At 44.1% G+C, this 19,781-nt stretch overlaps 2 protein-coding genes across 7 annotated transcripts in view; one reads left to right on the plus strand and one right to left on the minus strand.

Annotated features, from left to right (window-relative positions):
- Positions 1 to 61: 61 nt before the first annotated feature.
- Positions 62 to 13,903, minus strand: RIBC1 (RIB43A domain with coiled-coils 1). 4 transcript variants are annotated; one of them, XM_077145363.1, is made up of 8 exons: positions 13,863 to 13,903; positions 13,208 to 13,317; positions 9,069 to 9,186; positions 7,259 to 7,340; positions 6,710 to 7,054; positions 1,211 to 1,329; positions 414 to 808; positions 62 to 298 (listed from the first exon to the last, which is right to left on the minus strand). In XM_077145363.1, the coding sequence occupies exons 3-8, from the start codon at positions 9,183 to 9,185 to the stop codon at positions 217 to 219; spliced, it is 1,140 nt and encodes a 379-aa protein (XP_077001478.1). In that variant the 5' UTR covers position 9,186; positions 13,208 to 13,317; positions 13,863 to 13,903; the 3' UTR covers positions 62 to 216. The 4 variants fall into 4 exon arrangements, with proteins under 4 accessions (XP_077001478.1, XP_077001477.1, XP_077001475.1 ...); XM_077145362.1 differs by having other exon boundaries at positions 13,721 to 13,894; XM_077145360.1 differs by having other exon boundaries at positions 13,639 to 13,894.
- A 21-nt stretch (positions 13,904 to 13,924) lies between these two features.
- Positions 13,925 to 19,781, plus strand: part of SMC1A (structural maintenance of chromosomes 1A) — a 36,929-nt gene continuing 31,072 nt past the window's right edge. Inside the window, exons 1-5 of one of the 3 annotated variants that reach the window (XM_077145359.1) lie at positions 13,925 to 14,139; positions 17,737 to 17,925; positions 18,037 to 18,149; positions 19,112 to 19,315; positions 19,411 to 19,649. In XM_077145359.1, the coding sequence (XP_077001474.1) occupies positions 14,031 to 14,139; positions 17,737 to 17,925; positions 18,037 to 18,149; positions 19,112 to 19,315; positions 19,411 to 19,649 (854 nt within the window). In that variant the 5' untranslated portion in view covers positions 13,925 to 14,030. Of the gene's footprint in view, positions 14,140 to 14,419; positions 14,516 to 17,736; positions 17,926 to 18,036; positions 18,150 to 19,111; positions 19,316 to 19,410; positions 19,650 to 19,781 lie in introns of those variants that run through there. The other 2 variants (XM_077145357.1, XM_077145358.1) reach the window with 2 other exon arrangements.

The following is a 19,781-nucleotide window of genomic DNA, read 5'->3' on the forward strand; positions in this document are numbered from 1 at the left end:
AGATTCTTGTGGTGCAGTGTGAGAGGCAGAACTTCACACCTTTGTGTCTTATTACAACATGTAGCCTTGATTTTAACAAGTTTATTATTGGGTTAGAAGGTGGGGGTACTGGAATAGTTCTCTCCTACTGGGAAATTGATGGGGTTGGAGATATGCAGTTTTCCTCTTGACCGTAAGCTTGATGGAGAGAAGAAGGGGGAAATGACCATGGTGAACTCAGCGGCTGCTGTTGTTGAATTGTAGGTGATACTGAGCTGTAGGTTGATTGGTGTAGATCATTGAATTCAAATAATTTTGCCTGTGAAAGAAGTTCAGAGGCCTCAGCCGATGTGCTTTCCCCCTCTCCCTGATCTTTGATATCCTTCCACACCCTCCCTTGGCATTCATCCCCACCATCACCCTCCAAAACTTACTGGGCCTTTTGCTCCTTAGCCAGCTGCTGGTTAAATGATCCCAGCCCCCTCTGAAATTCAGCACACAGTTCCCTCTCCTGCTGCTCCAGCTCCAGGGCTGCCTGTGCTGAGCATATGGTCTGACTTTCCCATTCGGCATCCAGTGCTTCTTTGGCCTGGCGCTGTGCCTCTTTTTCACGGCGCTGTGCCTCTTGGACTTTCCTGATGGCAGCTCGCTGTTCTGAAGTCATGCCTTTCCAGCAATAGGGCAGGACCCGGTGGGGAGCTACAGGATGTTGGGCGACCTGAGGGTTCTCAGTTAGTAGGTCACTGGTGATCTGGTTCTGGATCTCCAAGAGATTGGTTTCCTGATTGCGCTGATGCTCACGGCACTGCCGCTCAGCCTGCTCAGCTGCCTGGTAGAGTCCCCAAACATTAGTGTTTGGGCGCCTGACCTCAGAGAATTCTGAGTCATGGGATTGGAATTGACCCTACCCTTCTTGGTCTGAGGAAAAGGCCACTGCTTAGCCTTTAGTGACCCTTAATGTTAGTGAAGAGGTAGAATTGGCAAGGAACTTCTCTGCTCTCAGGAAGCCCTTAGACTGAGAGGCTAGGATAGGGAGATGGTGCTCTGTTCTCAAGTCATCCTAAGTGTGGAGGTGGGAAAAGAGGCATGTTTTGGTCTAAGGGAGCCCTTATGTGAAGGGAAGAGTCCTCAAATAGATGAGAATGAGGTGTTGTGAGGGGAAGGATGTGTTTAAGATTCCCCAGGGGGTTGGGGGAAGGGGACACGGTGTGCTGGCTGGCTCAGGCCTTACCTGGGCTTTGTTGACATTGGCCATGGCAGACATTATGGCACTGCGACAGGATTCCTCCAGCTTGGCCAGGTGGGTGGCCCGCATGTCCATGGCTAGGCGCAGCTGGTCACTGAGCATATCTATACAAAGAAGTATGGCCTGGGCATTACTCTGGTCTACTCCATTTCTGGTTCCCTCCTTCAGCCATTTGTTCAAGTTTTGTGTATATGTTTGTGTGTTTGGGAGGTGCATAGTGTCTTAGGTGTAGGGATGTAGAGGGACTACTCTCTGGGCCTGTGGATAATCAAACTGACAGCAACAAGGATTTCTCAAGTTCTTAACTTAAAGATACTCGAATGACCTTGGGTCCCGGTGCTAGTTCTGCTACCTCTGATCTGTGTGACTTTGTACAAATCATTTCATCTCTCTAAGCCTGTGTCTTTATGTGTTAGGTACTAAGAATACCACTTGATTGGATCCCTTCCTTAGAGAACTTCCAGTCTAGTGGGGCAGCAGATCAAACATAGATAATAAGTAGGTGCTAAATAAATACTTGTCAAATGAATGAAGGAAATCAAGAAACAGCATGATATGTATCTTAAACTACAGATTGTCTGCTGTTGTTGGAGTATAAAATTCAAGTGGCAGGAGAGCTCTGTAGGGGGCCAGACTAAGGGCCAGAAATTTGATTCTGAAGGTGAGGGGGAACATGGAAAGACTTTAAGCAACAAGGATTAGCTTTGCATTTTAAAAAGCTCTTTCTGGTGGTCAGAATGGAGGATAGTCAGGCTGGAGGAAGACAGTGGAGGTAGGAAAGCTACCTTGGAGGCTATTGTAGTATTCTGGTTGAGAGGGCTCAAACTAGGCCAATGGTAAGATGGAGGAGAAATATATAGCAGGTTACATCTGTAGTACTCACTGGATTGAATGAGAGAGCAGGGAAGAGGGAAGACTCAGGGATGCCTTCCAGGATTCTGGCTTGAATGACTGGATGGATGGTGTGGCCACCACAAGAATAGAGAATATAGAATGAAGAGCAGGTTTAGGGGGCACTGATGAATTCTGTTTATGACATGTTGAATTGGAGGTAGTCAGCAGGCATCTGGACATTTGATTCTCTGGGAGACAGTGCTCAGCACAGAGGTGGTGACATGGTTGTTGAAACTAGAATGAGGGCTAAAAGCACCGGAGATATTTATGTCGGATAAAGAGAGCAGTGTGCCAGGGGCAGAGTCTCAAGGATCAGAAGGAAGAGCAGCTCACAAAGGGCAGACAGAAAAGGAATGGTCAGAGAACAACAGGCAAAATATGGTGTCATGGAAGCCAAGTGAATAAGAGTTTCAAGAAAGAAGACATGATCAGAGTCAAATGCAGCAAGAAAGGTCTGGTCAAGGAAGAAAGACCAAAAACAGCCTTTGTAAAATATGGAACTATTAAACTTTACCACTGGGGAAACTCCTGATAATGTCTCAAACATTAGGGACTTCCAACTCAATAGACCAAGCCCTTGATCTTAAGGCTTGCTCTTTTGAAGCTTATTTATGTAGTATAGAAGCTTAATCTACCTATAGTTATGCCTAAGCATTACTTTCAGTGGACCTCTTTTGTGTTGCTCAGATGTGGTCTCTCTCTCTAAGCCCAACTCTGCAAGTAAAATCATTACCCTCCCCATTACGTGGGACATGATATCCAGGGGTGAAAGTCTCTCCGGCAACGTGGGATATGACTCTCAGGGATGTGCTACTCTGGAAGCTACTCTTAAACAAGCTACAGCTAGACATTGCTATCTATCATGGTTTGCCAAACCCCAACCAAAATCATTCCTGACAATCCCAAAGAGCACCTAGGGTTTTATCTGAGATTCTACAAAGGTTCCATGAACTGATTACTTTCCAGAAACCTACAACCTCCAGATGGGTTCCCTAGGCCAAATAAGTCCTGAAATCCAAAGGGTCAGCCTTTCCAGAATATCAACTAGTTCCGTCGCCCTATCCCATATTACCGACAGCCCCTTCCAACATGAAAAAAGTTAGATTGGGCATAGCCCAAATAACTAAAGATTGGGGAAAAGATCAAAGGAGAAGGTGGATTAATACAGAGAAGAAGATGACTGCTGAATCATTATATTGATATTTCTTTTAGTCTCCAATGTCTTGGAGAAACTAGAAGTAAAAACCTAAAATTGTGGAATTGTAACTCATACCAAACTCTGAAATCTGTTCTAAAACTAACTGTTGTGGTATGCTTTGAAATTTATTGGTTTTTGTGCATGTGTTATTTTTCACAATTAAGAAAAAAAGAGCCTTTTGTGCCTGATGACACAAAGAACATTGGTGATTTTAGGAAGAGTAGTTTCAGTGAAATTCTGTGGGTAGAAAAGGAGATCTCAGAGGGCTGAGGTAAAAATGGAAAGTTAGGGGACAAAAGGCAGCAAGTAGATTTTTTTTCAAAAAGTATGGTTATAAAGGAAAACATGTTTCCCAGCACCCAGAGGAAACATGGGGTTGAGGGAGGCTTTTGTCTTTTAAGAAGTGTTATCCTCAAGCAAGTTCACAGCCTGCACAGAAGGAGCCAGTAGAAGGGAGAATGTTGAAAACACAAGGGGAAGATACATGAGGGTACAGCCCAAGGGGAGAGAGGGAAGAATGGGGTCAAAAGCATAGGCTGAAGGCTTGGCTTTGAAGAGGCACGGGGATACTGACTTCAGAGACTAAAGCACAGGAGAAAAACTGGTCACAGCAACCTAAAGAGAAAGCCCCATTTTTCAGATGGGAGAACCAGGAGGCCCACAGAGGTAAAGTAAATTACCCAAGTTGACATAGCCAGGAATCAATAGGTTGGGATTTAAATCTAAGTCTCTCAGTCCATGCTCCTTACATTACTCTATAAGGACACTTCCTAGTGTTCTGTATCAGCCTGCTGCCAACTGGCTGCTGGCCCCATGGTCCCACAGAAAGTGTTCTGACAAAAATGACCAAATGCTCTTAATTTTTAAATCCAGTAGACAGTTTTCTGGTCCTATCTGATTGGACTTCTCCAGGGAATTTGACATTATTTGACCATGCTCCCTTTCAAATGCTTCCCTTGGCTTCTGAGTCCCTGCTTTCTCCTTGTGTCTGACAGAGGGCAACTATGGTGTATGGGTCAAGAACATGGGTTCTGGAGCCAGCCTGCTTAAGTTCACTGTTGTCTCACCCACTAGCAGCTATATGACTTTGGGCAAATTATTTAACATCTGTCTCTGTTCTTCAAACTGAAATGGGGACAATGCTTGTACTCTCCTCATAAGGCTGTTGTGAGAATTAAATTAGATCATACTAGGTAAGGCACTTTGCACTGTATCTGGCATACAGTACCCAGTAAAGGTTAGCTGTTGTTATTTTATGATTCTTCCTACCTGCCTGATCCCTTCTCAGTCTTTATTATGGGCTCCTCTTCTGCAACTCATTCATTCACTCAATACATTTACTGAGCATTTACAGGCACCATGTGAGTCACTGGAGTTATGGTGGTTAATAAGACAGCTCTAGTCCTTGTCCTCACAGAGTACACCATTTGCTTACCCTTTCTCCAGGCTCCCGACTAGCATTCTGCTCAGTCACCCCTCCATGCTGATAGCTCTCAGATCTCTCCCTCCAGCCCAGACTGCTCCTGGAACTTCAGGATCATGTAGATAGCTACACGCCTGCCTGCAAGCCACTTCCTCTTAGCTGGGATAGTCTTCTACCTGGCCTCTGCCTCTAGTTTTCCCTCTCTAATCCAGTCTCCACGCTGGCCAACAGAGTTTTCTGTCATGTGACTCCAATGCTCAAAACCCTCTTGTGGCTCTTCCCTCCCCCAGAGTAAAAGCCAATATCCTCTTCACCTTGCACCTCCTTGACTTCACGTCTATCACTCTCTTCTTATTTACTTTCCTTCAGCCACTCTGGCCCAGTTGCTGACCCTCAAACTTTCCAGGCACACTCTCTACTTCTTCAGGGCCATTACAGTAGCTATTTCCTCTGCCAGGGCATTTTCAGATATTTGCCTGGCTCTCCCTTATCTTCAGATCTGTATTCAAGTGTTACCTCAGTGAGGTTTTCCTTATTTAAAATTACAACTGTGAACCCCCCTCCAAAAGTCCCTATATCCCCTTCTGTGCATTGTTTTTCTACCTAGCTGTTCTCACCATCTTATACATTATATAGTTCACAATTTTATCTTGTTTCTTTTCTGCTGTCCCCATTAGCACTTCCACGAGAGCAATTATTTCTGTTTAGTTCACAATGCCAGGCACAAAGTAGGCAGCTTAATACTGCTGGATATTGAAATGGTCTTATTACTCCCCTCTTTAAATCCCTGAAGTAGTTACCCACTCCATACATGATAAAGTCAAAATCCTTTACTTTGGTGTAAAAGCGTCTTGCCCATTTTCTCTTCCTCCAACCCTCACCCTTGGGCTGCACTGACACTAAATTGTTTATACATCCTAAACGCACAGACTTTTTACAGCCTTGGTGCTCTTGCACCTGCTGCCCTCTCTGCCTAGAATAGCCTTTACTGTTTTCTTCCACCCTGGCAAAATTTTACTCAACTTCCCAAACTCAGTTCCTGACAACCTATGTCACCTCCTACCCTGCCTCCCTCTTCTGCCACTCTCAAGTTACTGTCCCCTCAATGTCCTATATACCCTTCTATCAAGGTACCTGTCACAGTACCTAACACAGCACCAAAGCATATATGTTTGCTGATGGATGATTTGGGTATGTAGCTTTTCCTCTTGATCAAACTATGGTTTCCTGGAAGGTATGGCTCTGAGCTCCTGTAAGGCAGTTTCCCTGACTTGTTTATTCTGTCCCTCAGTTGTTCATCCAACCATCATTTACTGAGCTCCTGGCACCGTGACAAACTCTGTACTAGGCCATTGGGATATGGGGTGGAAATGACAGATATGGTTTATCTTCAGTGAGCTGACACTTTGGATAAAATGCAGAAAGACACAACTGTGATAAATGGTACAATAGGAGTGTCTTGAAAGGTGAGCAGTGTGAATAGATAAGACATGGTCCCTGCCCCTATAGGCATTACTCTAATGGTAGAGAAGGGTGTGGCCACAGATGATATAGTAACTACTAGTTACTGAGTATGGAAGCTTGTTCTCATACAGTATGTCATTTCATTCTCATGATAATTTCATGTGGTATGGATTATTATTTTCATTTTAAAGATAAGAAAGCTAAAGCACAGAGAGGAAAATTGAGTTGCCCAAACCAGCTATTGCGTGGCAGAGCTGTTAGATCTGTCTGCCGTATGTTGCCTCCAGGTAATGGAGTGCCAGGCAAATTGGGGAACAATGACCACACTGTTGGTTACTTAAGGAAGCCAGAGAGATTGAGGTCTGCTCAGTCTAACCTTTCAGCATCAGCCCCAAGAGAAACTGGACCTCCCAATGGAATTGTGGTCTCCTAGGTACTGTACTTTGCTCAGGACAACTCACCGGCAGGCCTCAGGTCTCTGAGTCTGGAGGGTCCACCTGCTTACCTGCACACTTTTCCTCAGCCCTGGCTTGCTGTTGCTCATGCAGCTGCCTTTCCAGGTTGTATCTGAATTGGTCCTGCTGCATTCTCAGGCACATGGCTCTATCCAGGTCCTCTCCAAAGAAGCACTGCAGGCTGGCTGGGCCACAGTGGGGATCACTGTCACTGAGGCAAGCTGGAAACTCCTTCCAGAGCTGATTTGGATCCCAGAGGTCAAATTCACATCTGTTCTTAAGCTGCTGCTTCTGCTCCCGAAATTCCTGGACTTTCTTGGCTAGCCGACGTGTGCGTTCTGCCTCTTCCTTCTCGAGCATTTGGGCTACCAAATCATACTGCACCTGGTTGGTACCTGAGGATTGTGGGCAGGGACATGGAAAAGGCACCATGGTAGGGAAAGAGCCTATCTAGCATGGCCTCTGCTCCCAAGGACCATCGGATTTGCTCTACAACCCCAAGTCCTCAGGCCCCACCCTGGGCCAGAACTACCCTACCTCAGCCCCACTCAGGCCCTTACTTTACATCCCCTGCTTGGCTCTTATCCTTGGGCTTTTACCATAAGCTGCCTCCCTGCTCCGCTCTGTTGCTTCTTGAAGCTTTTTGTCTTCCACCTGGCGGTTCAGGGCTTCAACATCCACCTGATCCCAAAGAAATGAACTATGTCAGGGTAGGGATGAGCAGAGGCTTTTGGATGCTCTATCACAAACTGCTTATAATTTTTATATCTTGAAATAATTTCAAACTTAAAGGATAGTTGCAAAAATAAAAACCTATACAGAGAACTCCATCATACCCCTACCCCTCCAGATACCCAGATCTACCAATTTTCACATTTTGCCACATTTGCCATTTATCTATTAATCATCTATCATCATATGTCCCAATAGTGTGCTTTAAGCTTTTTCTCCTCCAGGATCAGATGTTGCATTTACTTGTCATTGTATCTTTAGTTCTTTTTTTTCTAACTGTAGAAAGATGTATGCAACATAATCTTTCCCATCCCAACCTAAACTAGTTATTAATTTGCCTGCTTCAAAATTTTTCTATAGATCCCCAGTGCCTAGATTGAATAGATTCTCAACATTTGAGCATAGCTTCTAAGTTCCTCAGTGATCTAGCCTTCCTTCTTCGGTGTCACCTGTTACTGTGCTCTTCCCCTATTCCACCCTAATACTAACTAGCCTTAGGAGCTGACTTACTGTTCCTTGCACATCTTAGGCTGTTTTGAACTTATAAGCCTTTACTAAACTGTTCCCTCCACTTGGAACACTCTTTCCTCCCTTCTTTACCTGAACTTCATCTTCAAAACCAGCTCAAGCTTTACTTTACTGACCCCTCAGGCTGGTGCCTTGCCACAGAATCTAGGACCTACTGTCCACATTACATGGAAGTTTGCCTACATTTATTATCTCATTTATTAGACTATGAGCCCTTTAAGGGCAAAGACTGAGCCTTGGTCATCTTTGTATCCCTACTGCCCAACACAGTGCTTGGTGCACAGAGCAGGCCCTGAGAAAACGTTTGCTAACTGGATCTGAATTAGAACACTCACCCCTCAGCAGACTACTTACTCTTGTCAGGCTCTAGCTCAAGTTTTCAGAGCTGCTGCCATTATGTTAATCATTTCCTCAACATTTCCTTTTCTTAGCCTCATTTTACATAGGAGGGGCCTGGAACTCAGAAGACAGGTGACTTATCCAAAGTCGCACATCTAATAACAGCAGACTTGGCCTTTGAACATACATATGGTGTCACTCCCAGAGTACCATGCAGCATTTCCTCCATCAACTAACCCAGCAGTCTTTTTGTTGTTGTTGTTAAATTATCAATATTTTCTATTTATATTTTCATTATAATTCATCTAAATCATTTCAAAATAGGAAAAAGAACACAGATTATGAAAAATAAGTGTCCCTCCCATCTCTATCCCTTGGTCTGGTTAACAGTTTCTTGTATAGTCTTCCAAATGTAGTTTAGGCATTATATAATACTAAATATTCCTTTTAACAGCAAAAATACACCTGTATTGTACTAACATATACAACTCAAAACCAAATATTCTTTAGACCATTTTTGTCTCCATGTTTACTCTCTCTCAAGAACCAGGGCATATGGCCCAGAGCTAACCCAAGAAGAGTTAGCTGTCACTAGCCCCCCTTCCCCAGTCTTTTTCCCTGTAACCCCCCCACCCCTCAGGCCCTTCCCAGGCCAGTGAGGTGGGTGTCTTCTCCCCCTCTCCTTTCTTTCCAGCCCTAGGGCCTGCTTAAGTCAGGGTAAGGGCTACAGTTGGTCCTGGTATGTCCCTCTCCAAGTGCAAGAGTGGGATAGCCCATGGTTCTAAGAAATAGTCTCTGCTGCCCACTCACCCCTATAACTCGGTTCCGCACATTGAAGAATTGGCTCTGTCGTTCCTTTTCTCGGTTTCTTCTAGCTTCAATGGCTGCTGCCTCCTTAGGATCTGAAGACAGGTCTACCTTATGCATCCTGGAGCAAGGGTGAGGTGGATGGCCAATCAGTGTTGCTCATCATCGATTATGTTCCCCCTTTCTTTCTCCCTACAATATCCCACCAGTTATTGATTCCTACTGATTTTACTTCCTAATATATTTCATATCCGTGTCCTCCAACTCTGCTGTCACCACCCTTAGCCTCACAATTTGGTGACAGACTGTTATGCCAAGGAGCCTCACTGGCTTCCCTAGCTCCAGTGTTGCATTCTCTAGTTTTCTCTGATTTGACTACCATAGTGATCTTTCTGAAGCAAATCTGACCATGGTATTCCTCAGCTTAAAACCTTGTACCTATTTCCTACAAGTTAAAGTCCCACCTCTTTGCCCAATGTATAAGAGACTTCATGATCTGACTCCTGCTCACTTCTAGCCTCAAACTCATTTACAACACTCCCTCATTCTCATTATGCTTTACTCCGTTTTCACCATCTCTGTAAATGGCACCACCATTCACTAGGTTGCTCAGGTCAGAAATGCAGTAGGTATCTTTTGATACTCCTTTCCCTCACTCCCTCTTCTTTCAAAATATATCCTCAGTCTGTTTGGGATAGAGTCTGTCTGGTACAAGCCACCATCATCACCTTCCTGGATTACTGCAAGTCTCCATTTTGATCTCCAGCTTCCTCTGTTGTCTCCTATAGCCCACAGAATCATGCAGAAACCAGAGTAAGCTTTCTTGCCTAAAATAAAATTTCCCCTTTCTTTATTTTTATTTCTTATTCTCTAGTCAAATGAGAGGCTTGAGGTCTTAAATTTGCCCATGTTCCATCTTATTTGGGGAATCCTTCTTTTTGCCTGTGGGCCAGCCAAAGCCAGTAAAAAAACTTTCAAAGGAATCTGATTATGCCTCTCACCTGCTTAAAATCCTCCAATTCCTTCCCACTGCCCTGAGAATCAGATCCAGACTCCTTCCTGTGGCTCTCAAGATCTGGTTTGTGCAGACCTTTTTACTTCGCCTCATACTACTGTCTCCCCTTCTCACAGTGCTCTACGTGGACTTGCCTCCTGTCAGCTCCTCCAGCAGAATAACTGTTCCCACTTCAGGGCCTTTACAGATGGTGTTCTTCCATTCTTCAACTCCTATAGCTAGTTCCTGCTCACTGTTTCACCATTTTATCAATGTGAGATATTTGATATATACAACAGAATAGATATAACTCATATGTAAGTTAGAAAGTATGTTAAAATAGAGACCTATGTACCAAGTCCCCAACTTAAGAACATTATTGATAATGCTGAGGTGTCCTGTATCTCTTCTTTCTCACTCTCATCCCATCCAAAATGTTACCATTCCCTATCACTTATAAATATACTTGGTGTATCTATGATTTCCTGAACAATATTTTTTTAGTTTTCTTGTTTTTGAACTTATGTCATTCTGAATTCCTCTGCATTTTGCTTTTTTCACTCAGCGTTCATTCTGTTGTTTACCAAATATCTATGGAGTGCCTTCTAATGATCAGGCATTACTTTAAGCTTGTGGGAGGCATCAAGAAAAGACAAAAGTCCTGGCCCCTGTGTAAGCTCCTTTCTAGTGGGGGCTGACAGACCGTAGAGTAAAACATTAAATATTTTGTAAGAAGATAAATGCTATGGGAAAAAAAATAGAACAGGATATAAAGGGGATTGGAAATGCCCAGGAAATGGGGCAGTATTACAATTTTAAATATGGAAGTGAGGGGGGACATAATTAAAAGGTAGCATTTGAGCAAATACCTGAAGAAGGTGAGGGGACTAGCCACCTAATTAGCTGAGGGGAAAGCATTCCAGATAGGGAACAAGTGCAAAGGCCTTCAGGTGTAAGCATGCGAGGCACATGTTCAAGGGAACACCGAAGAGGCAGGTGTGGCTGGAGTGGGTGAAGGAGAGGTAGGTAGGAAATGACAGAAAATGGGCGGCTAAATCATGTAGGGCTTTGTAGGTCATTGTAAAGGCTTTGAGAGAAATGAATAGGGTTTTGAACAGTGTAATGATGAGTCCTGGTTTTGATTTTTAAAGGGTTAATCTGGCAGCTTTGTTGAGAATAGACTGAAGGGAGGGAAGCAGGAAGACCAGTCAGGATATTATTGTAGTAGACCAGGAAAGAAATGATGGTGATTTAGATCTGGTCAGTAGCAGCAGAGGTGGCAGGAAGACGATAGATTCCAGATATATTTGAAGGCAGAGTCAACTGGACTTTCTTATGGATTGGATGTGAGGTGTGAGACAGAGAGATCAAGAATGATTTAAAGGATTTGGGCCTGAGCAATCATGAGGGATGGAGTTGGTATCAAGTGAACAGTCTGTGTAGGTAGAACAAGTGTGGTGTGGAGGGATAATCAAGAGATTAGTTTAGGATATGTTTGAGAGTTGGAAATGTCTAGAGTTTAGGAGAGAAGTATGAGCTAAGAATATGAATCTGTGAATTAATGACATACAAGTTTTGTGGTAAATTTTATTATTGTTCAGAAACATGTGCTGCTGCTCTCTACAGAAGGATTATACAGCCCTACCTCATTGCCGTCAGGGTTAGCCACGTGATTTGCTTTGCCTTATGCAATGTGAAAAACTGGCATGTGTCATTCTCAGGCAGAACTAAGAATCATTACATGATCTGTCACTTATTTTTTTTCTCTTCACTCTCTGCTATGATACTGTCCCAGGCAAGGACTACTTCTTCAGCCTAAGTTCTGGATAGATGATATAGAGCAGAGATGCAGCCAACCCACACTGGAGAAGAAGCATGAGTAAGAAATAGACCTTTGTTTTTATAAACTACTGAGATTTGGGGATTGTTTGTTACCCCAGCATAATTGTGCCTATCCTGACTGAAACAAGGGAATTTGAAGCTATAAGACTGTATTAAATCTCTAAGGGAGTGAGGGTAGATAGCTAAGATTGCCTGAGAATATTAGGAAGTTAGAGGAGGGGAGACAGGGAGAGGAGGAGGCAGCATAGGATGCTAAGATGGAGTAGTAGTTAGTAAGGTAAGAGAAAACCAGAAGAGTATGGTGTCCTAGAAGCTAAGTGAAGAAAGTACTGTTAGGAGGAGAGAGTGATCAACTAACTGATGATGGGTTAAGTAAGATAAGGCCTGAGAACAGAATGATTTAGTAACATCAGTGTCACTGATGACCTAGACAAGAACAGTTTTGGTAGAACCGTGGGGATGAAAGCTTGATTTAAATAGGTTCAAGAGAGATTAGGACTCTGCAGAACGAACAACCCAGTTTATTAAAAAAAAAATGAGAAGAGAAAGAGGAGGAAGAACTTTTAGATTAAAAGAGATGTACATACAGGTAGGAGAGTTTCTCTAGCATAGATTTAAGAGTGGAAGTACTGGACCATATGGTGTATGTGTATTTAACTTTACAAGATAATGCCAAATTGTTTCCAAAAGAAATCATACCAATTTACACTTTTACAGCAGTGTACTGTATATAGTTTTGGTCAGTCCACATACTTGCCAACACTTTATAATGCAGACTTTCTTTTCCAAATTTGTGGCTTATCTTTTCACTTTATTATTACTTTATACTAATTTTATGGTAACAATGCATACAAAGGGATATGGTTAACACACATGGAAGTTATGAAGCACAACGATAAAATGGACACCTGTAAATCCTCCACAGCACCCAGAAAACAGAACATTATCAATACTTAAGAAGTTTTCTCTGGGCACTTACCCATTTTTTCACTTTTCTCATAGTGTATTTTGATGAATTTGAATGTAGTCAGTTTTACCAATCTTCTCCTTTAAGCTTAGTAGTTTTTATTTACAAAATCCCTCCCTACCCTGAGGAAGGAAGTTAAAGGGGAGAGTGTGAGTAGGAGAAGGGGACAAAGCAGAGTGGGAAGAAGGGGGCAAACAAGGGATGGGGCATAGAGGGGAATGGAATAGAGGGAAAGAGAAGGGGGAGGCATGAAAGGAGAGCCAGACGGAGAAGGGAGGAAGAATGAGATGGGGAGCACTGACTTAGGGATACTGACTTCCGGAGGTACACACAAAATACCTTTCTCAGTCAGGAGTTTCCGTTTTGAAGCTTCCAGGTTGAATCTGGTTTCAAGTAGTCAAGTGGTTTAGGTTCAAATCTGTTCTTCGAATACAGCGGCAGTCTCTCAACTTTGGAGGACGGGAGGCGGAAGGCAGTGGATAGGGCAGTACGTCAGGTCATAACCTTCACTAGTCCGTATCTCTGCCACCCGGAGTCCACCCCCACCCCCCAGCGCCCTTCACACTCCCATCTCGCTTCAAACCCCGTCCCACCCTAGACAAGGTCTAAACTCACCGAATTCGGAATCCTTCCTCCCACCCTCCTGGTTCAGCCCGCCCCTCCCCGGGGTCCTTCCAATTTCCGACCCAGTTTTTGTTCAAGCCTTTTGGCCGAACAAGCTAAAGGCAAGAGCCTAGCTCCCACCCTACTCTTGCCCTGAGGAGCCTGACCCTGCTGTGAGTTCTGAACTTCTCAGCAGGCGTGGGCTCTGGGCCCGCCTGCCCCCTCAGATGCTAAACTTCGCTTTGAGACCTCTCCGCACTGCCTCCTCTAAGACTTGGCCGGCGACTGCAGCGGTTTGTGTTGCCACGGCAACAAGAAAAGGAGGCGGGACCCAACCACCCGCCGTAATCTCACGCCCCGGCAAAAGATTAACAAAATCTCCACTCCAGACCAAAGGCCCCGCCCTTTATTTCCTGCTCGCGACGGAAGTAGGAAATCCCGTTTGGCTTGGACTTTTTCTCGCGAGGATTGCCGTCCGCCCGGCCTGCACTGCGGTGTTTCCCGCGCAGGTTACCCCACTTCCCTGGCGTACGGCGCGGCTCCTCGTACCGCTGCCGCCATGGGTTTTCTGAAACTGATTGAGATCGAGAACTTTAAGTCGTACAAGGGGCGACAAATCATAGGACCATTTCAGAGGTTCACCGCCATCATTGGACCCAATGGCTCTGGTGAGAAAAACCCGGCTGCGGCCCAGCTCTGGTCCCGGCCTGGATCCCCTGTCCGGCGGCAGAGTAGTACAGCCCAGTCCGTGCCACCTGAAAAGTTGCAAACCCTACGGGTTTCCTTATTCCTCCTGAAGGAGTTCGGCCCGAATTCGCTCTCCCTGCTTGGGTGCTTTGACGCGAACCTCTTTCCCGAGTGTCAGTTACCCGCGCTTTGAGCGGCCCCGCTCTAACCCAAGTGGTACCGGCCGAACTCTACTTTGTCCCGCCCACTACCCCTCCCGCTCAACCCCCTTGGCACAGGCTTCCCTTACCCCGCTTCATCCCTCCGGAAGCTGTAGGATGGTTGGTAATCTCCTCCCGTGGCCTTTGGTACTAAACGGTGAGCCTTAGCTCAGCATCCCCTTCTGCCTCGCATTGGTATGCCCCAAAGCCGCCTTTTTTCACTTTTCTCAGGAGGCGGCACTTTTGAATCTCGCGTCTTCAGAGTGCTTGGATCCCCTTCTCCTTTCACTTCAGTGGTGTGGTGCCTCAGACTTGCCCCGTACCTACCACTGAAACTGTCCAAAGCCGGTACTCATTCGCTTACCAAATATTTTAATGCTAACTGCTTATCAGGGGCTGTCTAAAGTGCTGTGGAAACAGCGGAGAACGAAATACAAGTCTGTGCTCTTAGGAACTTAGTATCCTAGTGGGGAAAGACGATGACAAAGAAGGAGGAAAGAAGATATTTTAGATTGTGATGGGTGGTTTGAAAGAAATAAGACCAGCCGTTGATGTGGTAGAGTGATTTGCAGGGTGTCTTTAGAAAGAAAAGGTGGTCAGGTGAGGCATCTGTGTCATATCTCAACTCCCCATCTCTAAATGATGCACCATGGGTTCTCCCACTTAACCCCAGAAGTGGTCCATTTGAATCCTGCTGTACTGCTTCACCCCAGAGATGTTCTACCTGAATAATTTTCTAGCCTTTGCTGAAGTACCTCATACTGAATACCTTTCCTAGATTCCTACCTGGCTTTGCCCAAACCAGGGTTACTCAACAGCAACACTATTGACATTTTGGTTGGGAAGATTCTTTGTTGTGGGGACATTCCTGTGCATTGTTGGATGTTTGGCAGGATCCCTGATTCTGTCCTCTAGATTTACACAAGCACCTTCGTTCCCTGAGTGTGGCAATGAAAAATATCTCTAAACAGTACCAAATGACCCCTGGCAGGCAAAATCACAACCTCTGTCCCCCCTTCAAGAACTGCTAGTCTAGACTAGCTAATACTGAGGGGCGGGTCCCATTCCAATTTCTTGGGGTTTTGGTGCAGTGACCTCTGTGGAAAGAGCCAGGATGTACCTCTTGACACTCAGTCCCCTCAGCAGTTCAGAAAGGCCCTTAGCCCGACTACTCCCTCCGCAACCATATTCTTCAAGGTTCATCTCTCCAGAAGGCATTCCTTGATTCCCCTCAATCAACAATTGCTCTTCCTCTCTGATACACAATAGACACTTAGGACACGGTGTTTATTTTCTTCTGTCTTGTATTCATCATATATATTTTTGTATCTTTGTATCACTGGTCTATGAGTGTTCTGAAGGAGACATTCCTTTAAATGTTTTGTTATTTTTGTAATTCTAGTTTCCAGATCATATTACATGTTATGAAAATTTTGCAATATTGAATAATTGTGTGTAGAGAGACCTTTGGTTGTGAGATATTCTCATCATCCCTGGAGAGCATTCAAGAAACCCAAAGGTTGGAAATTGGTGCCTAAAAGGCTGACTCCTAGTCTCTGTGATGTGCTGTAGTCCTGCTGTGATGAGGTAGACAGAGCTAAGGGTCCAGACCTGAGTTAGAATAGGACCAACAATTACTGAGTACTTACTGTGTGTCAGGTATTTTAGTTATTGGGATCCTTTACATTTAAATTCTCACAATGATCCTAGGAAGGAGATGCCATTATCCCCATTTTATAGATGAAGAGTCTGAGACATAAAGAGTTGTGATAACTTGCTGGATAGTCCCTCAGACATTGCCATTGTTCTTCAAAGCCTATGCTCCTGCTGCTCCAACAGAGAATTTTGTGCCAAGCATTGTTTTAGATGCTTTACCTATAAGTGATGTTTTTTTTTGTATTTTCCAGACGAAGGAATGGAAGGTCAGAAATAGTAAGCAGTTTGTTCAAGGTTACACAGTAAGAGGTAGTTAAACTAAGATTAGAACTTGGTCTGTTTTACTAGTGCCTGATCACTGTCTTATACTGCTTGCAAGGAAGGACTTCCAGTGTCATTTTTATGACTAGGTGGAAAGGCAATGGAAATCAGGACCTCAGTCTATCATATGACATGTTTGGGAAGTATCTTGAGATAGAATTTATAGTGATTAAACTGTTCCTCTCCAATACCCCCCACATAATTCCTGTCTAAACTTTAAAAGAAAAAAATTTTTTTTCTGATTATAAGCTAAAGAAAACAAAAACTCTAACTCCATTACTGAAAACATAGCCACTCATAATGTTAAAAGTCTTGTTTGTTTGTTTGAGTAGCTAATACGTGGTATAAAATTCAAACGATCTCAAAGGTATACAATAAAAAGGAGATTTCCCATTCTCAGCTTCATAGTTTCCTCCCGAGAAGCAGCCATTGTTAAACTGTTTACATTTTCATATTTTTTCCTTGTGCCTTCCTCTCCCCTCGTTTATATTATGAAAATATCCAAACATATGTATGTATTTTTCCTAATCATTGGAAGTAAATTGCAGACTTAATGGGAATCTTTACCCCTTAGTCCATCAGTATTCTTCTCCTAAAATCATCATCTTCCTATATTACCACTATACCATTATCACACCTAAGAAAATCAGTTTCCTTACATCATGATATTTATATGTAAGCTTCCCTAAATGCACCCAGAATGTCTTTTTTGGTTTTGCGGGGGGGGGGGGGGGGGGGGGCTGGATCCAATCAAAGTTTGTGTACTGCATCTGGTTATGTCTCAGTAATCTCTTGTGTTCTGGAACAATTCCCCTGGCCTTTTTTTTTTTTTTTAAAGGTACTTTTTGAAAAGACCAGGCCAGTTATCTTATAGAAAGTTTTGTGTTTGTCTGAAAGTTTCCTCATGGTGTCATTTACCATATTTTGCTATCTGCTATATTACCTGCAAACTAGAAAGTAGGTCTAAGGGTTTGTTTAGATTTAGATTTGGCCAAATACTTCATAGATGATGCTGTGTACTTCATATTTCATCACAAGAGGAGCATGCCTTTTTTTTTTTTTGACATGGTTGCAGTCAAAGTGTATATTAACTTTTGGATTTTGCTTGTTTCACCAATTGGCATGAACCCACATCATTAAAGGTTAAAGAACAATCCATTCTGTGAAGATACCATTTCCTTATGTGGGTTTCTAGTTTTGTTTATTATGAATAACAACTGCAGCAGGACTATTTTCCTAAGCCTTTGACCCAGCACTTAGGTTGGACACAGTCTTTATGAGTACTCTTCCATTAGTCTGATCACTGGATGATTAGGAAACATTCCTGCTCTGTCAATGCTTCCTTTACTCTTTTTCTTTCTTCCTGACGTCCCTCTTCTGCTTTGTTCCCTCTTCTCTTAGGTAAGTCAAATCTCATGGATGCCATCAGTTTTGTGCTGGGTGAAAAGACTAGCAACCTGCGGGTAAAGACCCTGCGGGACCTGATCCATGGAGCTCCTGTAGGCAAGCCAGCTGCCAACCGGGCCTTTGTCAGTATGGTCTACTCTGAGGAGGGGGCTGAGGACCGTACCTTTGCCCGTGTTATTGTTGGTGAGTGAGGCTTGCCAGAAGTTTCTTGTTGGGTTCTAGGAGGTGGCTGGACTAATTGGTTGGGGTAGGAAGGAGGCATGATCCTCAGCTGACTCATGTATTGTCTTGCAGGGGGTTCTTCTGAGTACAAGATCAACAACAAAGTGGTCCAACTACATGAATACAGTGAAGAATTAGAGAAGTTGGGTATTCTCATCAAAGCTCGTAACTTCCTCGTCTTCCAGGTGGACCTTTTTAACAATTGTTAGATATCTACTTTTTGCCAGCCCCTGTCCTGTCCCTACTGGGCCTGCTCCATCTCAGGGTTCATCATCTCACCCCTGGACTGATGTACCAGTTTCCTTACTGGGCTTCCTAATTCCAATTCATTCCCTAGGCAGGTTCATCTTAGAAAGACACAAGTCTCTCTCTCTTCCTTCTCTCCTTAAAGCGTTTCAGTGACTCCTCATTGCCTTGTGATGGTGTGGTCTCCAGACTAGCAGCATCAGCATCACCTGGGGACATGTTAGAAATACACATTCTCAGGCCCCATCCCAAACCTACAGAGTCAAGAGACTTTGGGGTGGAGCACAGCAATGTGTGTTTTACCAAGCCCTCCAGGTTATTGGGATGCATGCTAAAGTTGAAGAACCATTGTCTTAGGATAAAATCCATACTAAGCCTGTCATTCAGGAAATACCACATTTGATTCTTGCCCACCTTACTAGCCTCATATGCCAATACTCTTCTTCTCCAGTCCTGCAATCCAGCCTAATTAAACTATTTACAGTTCCCCAAATTCACCTGCTTTCTTTGGTCTCCAGGCTTTTGCATATTATGTTTTCTCTTTATGGAATAACCTTTTATCTCTTTCTTACTTGGTTAGTTCTTCCACATTTTCCAAACTCAACTTAGATATCCCCTTTGGGAAGCTTTCCCAGATAGGTACCTGTACCATTCCCCTACCCCCAAGCTTCATTTAGTCCCTTTTTCTGTGCTCCTTCTGTCTATGCACATAGCAGTATTATCTCTGTGTCTGTCTCTGATTCCTCGAGCTCCTCAAAAGACAAGGAAAGTGTTCTCAAAGCCTAATGTGAAATGTGATGCCTGATGGGGGAAGGAGGTGTTAGTGAACATTCTTGGAATGAATGAAGGAAGAACTGGGCTGGCTAAAGTCTGAGTGAGAAGGGTGTTTGACCTTTACTAGGGTGCTGTGGAATCTATTGCCATGAAGAACCCCAAAGAGAGGACAGCTCTATTTGAAGAGATCAGTCGTTCTGGGGAGCTGGCCCAGGAGTATGACAAGCGAAAGAAGGAAATGGTGAAAGCTGAAGAAGATACCCAGTTTAATTACCATCGCAAGAAAAACATTGCAGCTGAACGCAAGGAGGCAAAGCAGGAGAAAGAAGAGGTAGGTGGCCAGATTGCCTCATGGCTCTGAGGGGACAGGATGGAGAGCCAGTGCCTTACTGATGTATCCCTACCCCCAATCCCCTGTTTGCACAGGCTGACCGCTACCAGCGCCTGAAGGATGAGGTGGTGCGAGCTCAGGTACAGCTACAGCTCTTTAAGCTGTATCATAATGAAGTGGAAATTGAGAAGCTCAACAAGGAACTAGCCTCTAAGAACAAGGAGATCGAGAAGGACAAAAAGCGTATGGACAAAGTAGAGGATGAACTGAAGGAGAAGAAGAAGGAACTGGGCAAAATGATGCGGGAGCAGCAGCAGATTGAGAAGGAGATCAAGTAAGAGGCAGACATGGGTGGATTTGGGGATATTCCATTGCTTAGAATGCAGATAGACTCTTCTTTTTCTCTCTCCTCCCCTTCACTTGCTTGACTACAACCAGGCACACTTTTGACTTGTGTTTTAGACAA

This window comes from Tamandua tetradactyla, chromosome X (genome assembly GCF_023851605.1).
Source record: "Tamandua tetradactyla isolate mTamTet1 chromosome X, mTamTet1.pri, whole genome shotgun sequence".
Classification (NCBI taxonomy): Eukaryota; Metazoa; Chordata; class Mammalia; order Pilosa; family Myrmecophagidae; genus Tamandua; species Tamandua tetradactyla.

What these genes read in the sequence shown, in the direction of transcription:
- RIBC1 (XM_077145363.1), bottom strand. Translation starts at nt 9,185, where the DNA reads ATGCATAAGGTAGACCTGTCTTCAGATCCTAAGGAGGCAGCAGCCATT. An exon ending in GAGCAGGGAGGCAGCTTATG is followed by an intron (nt 7,055 to 7,258) that starts GTAAAAGCCCAA and finishes CACAATCCTCAG; the next exon opens with GTACCAACCAGGTGCAGTAT. An exon ending in GCTAAGGAGCAAAAGGCCCA is followed by an intron (nt 299 to 413) that starts GTAAGTTTTGGA and finishes CTTCTTTCACAG; the next exon opens with GCAAAATTATTTGAATTCAA.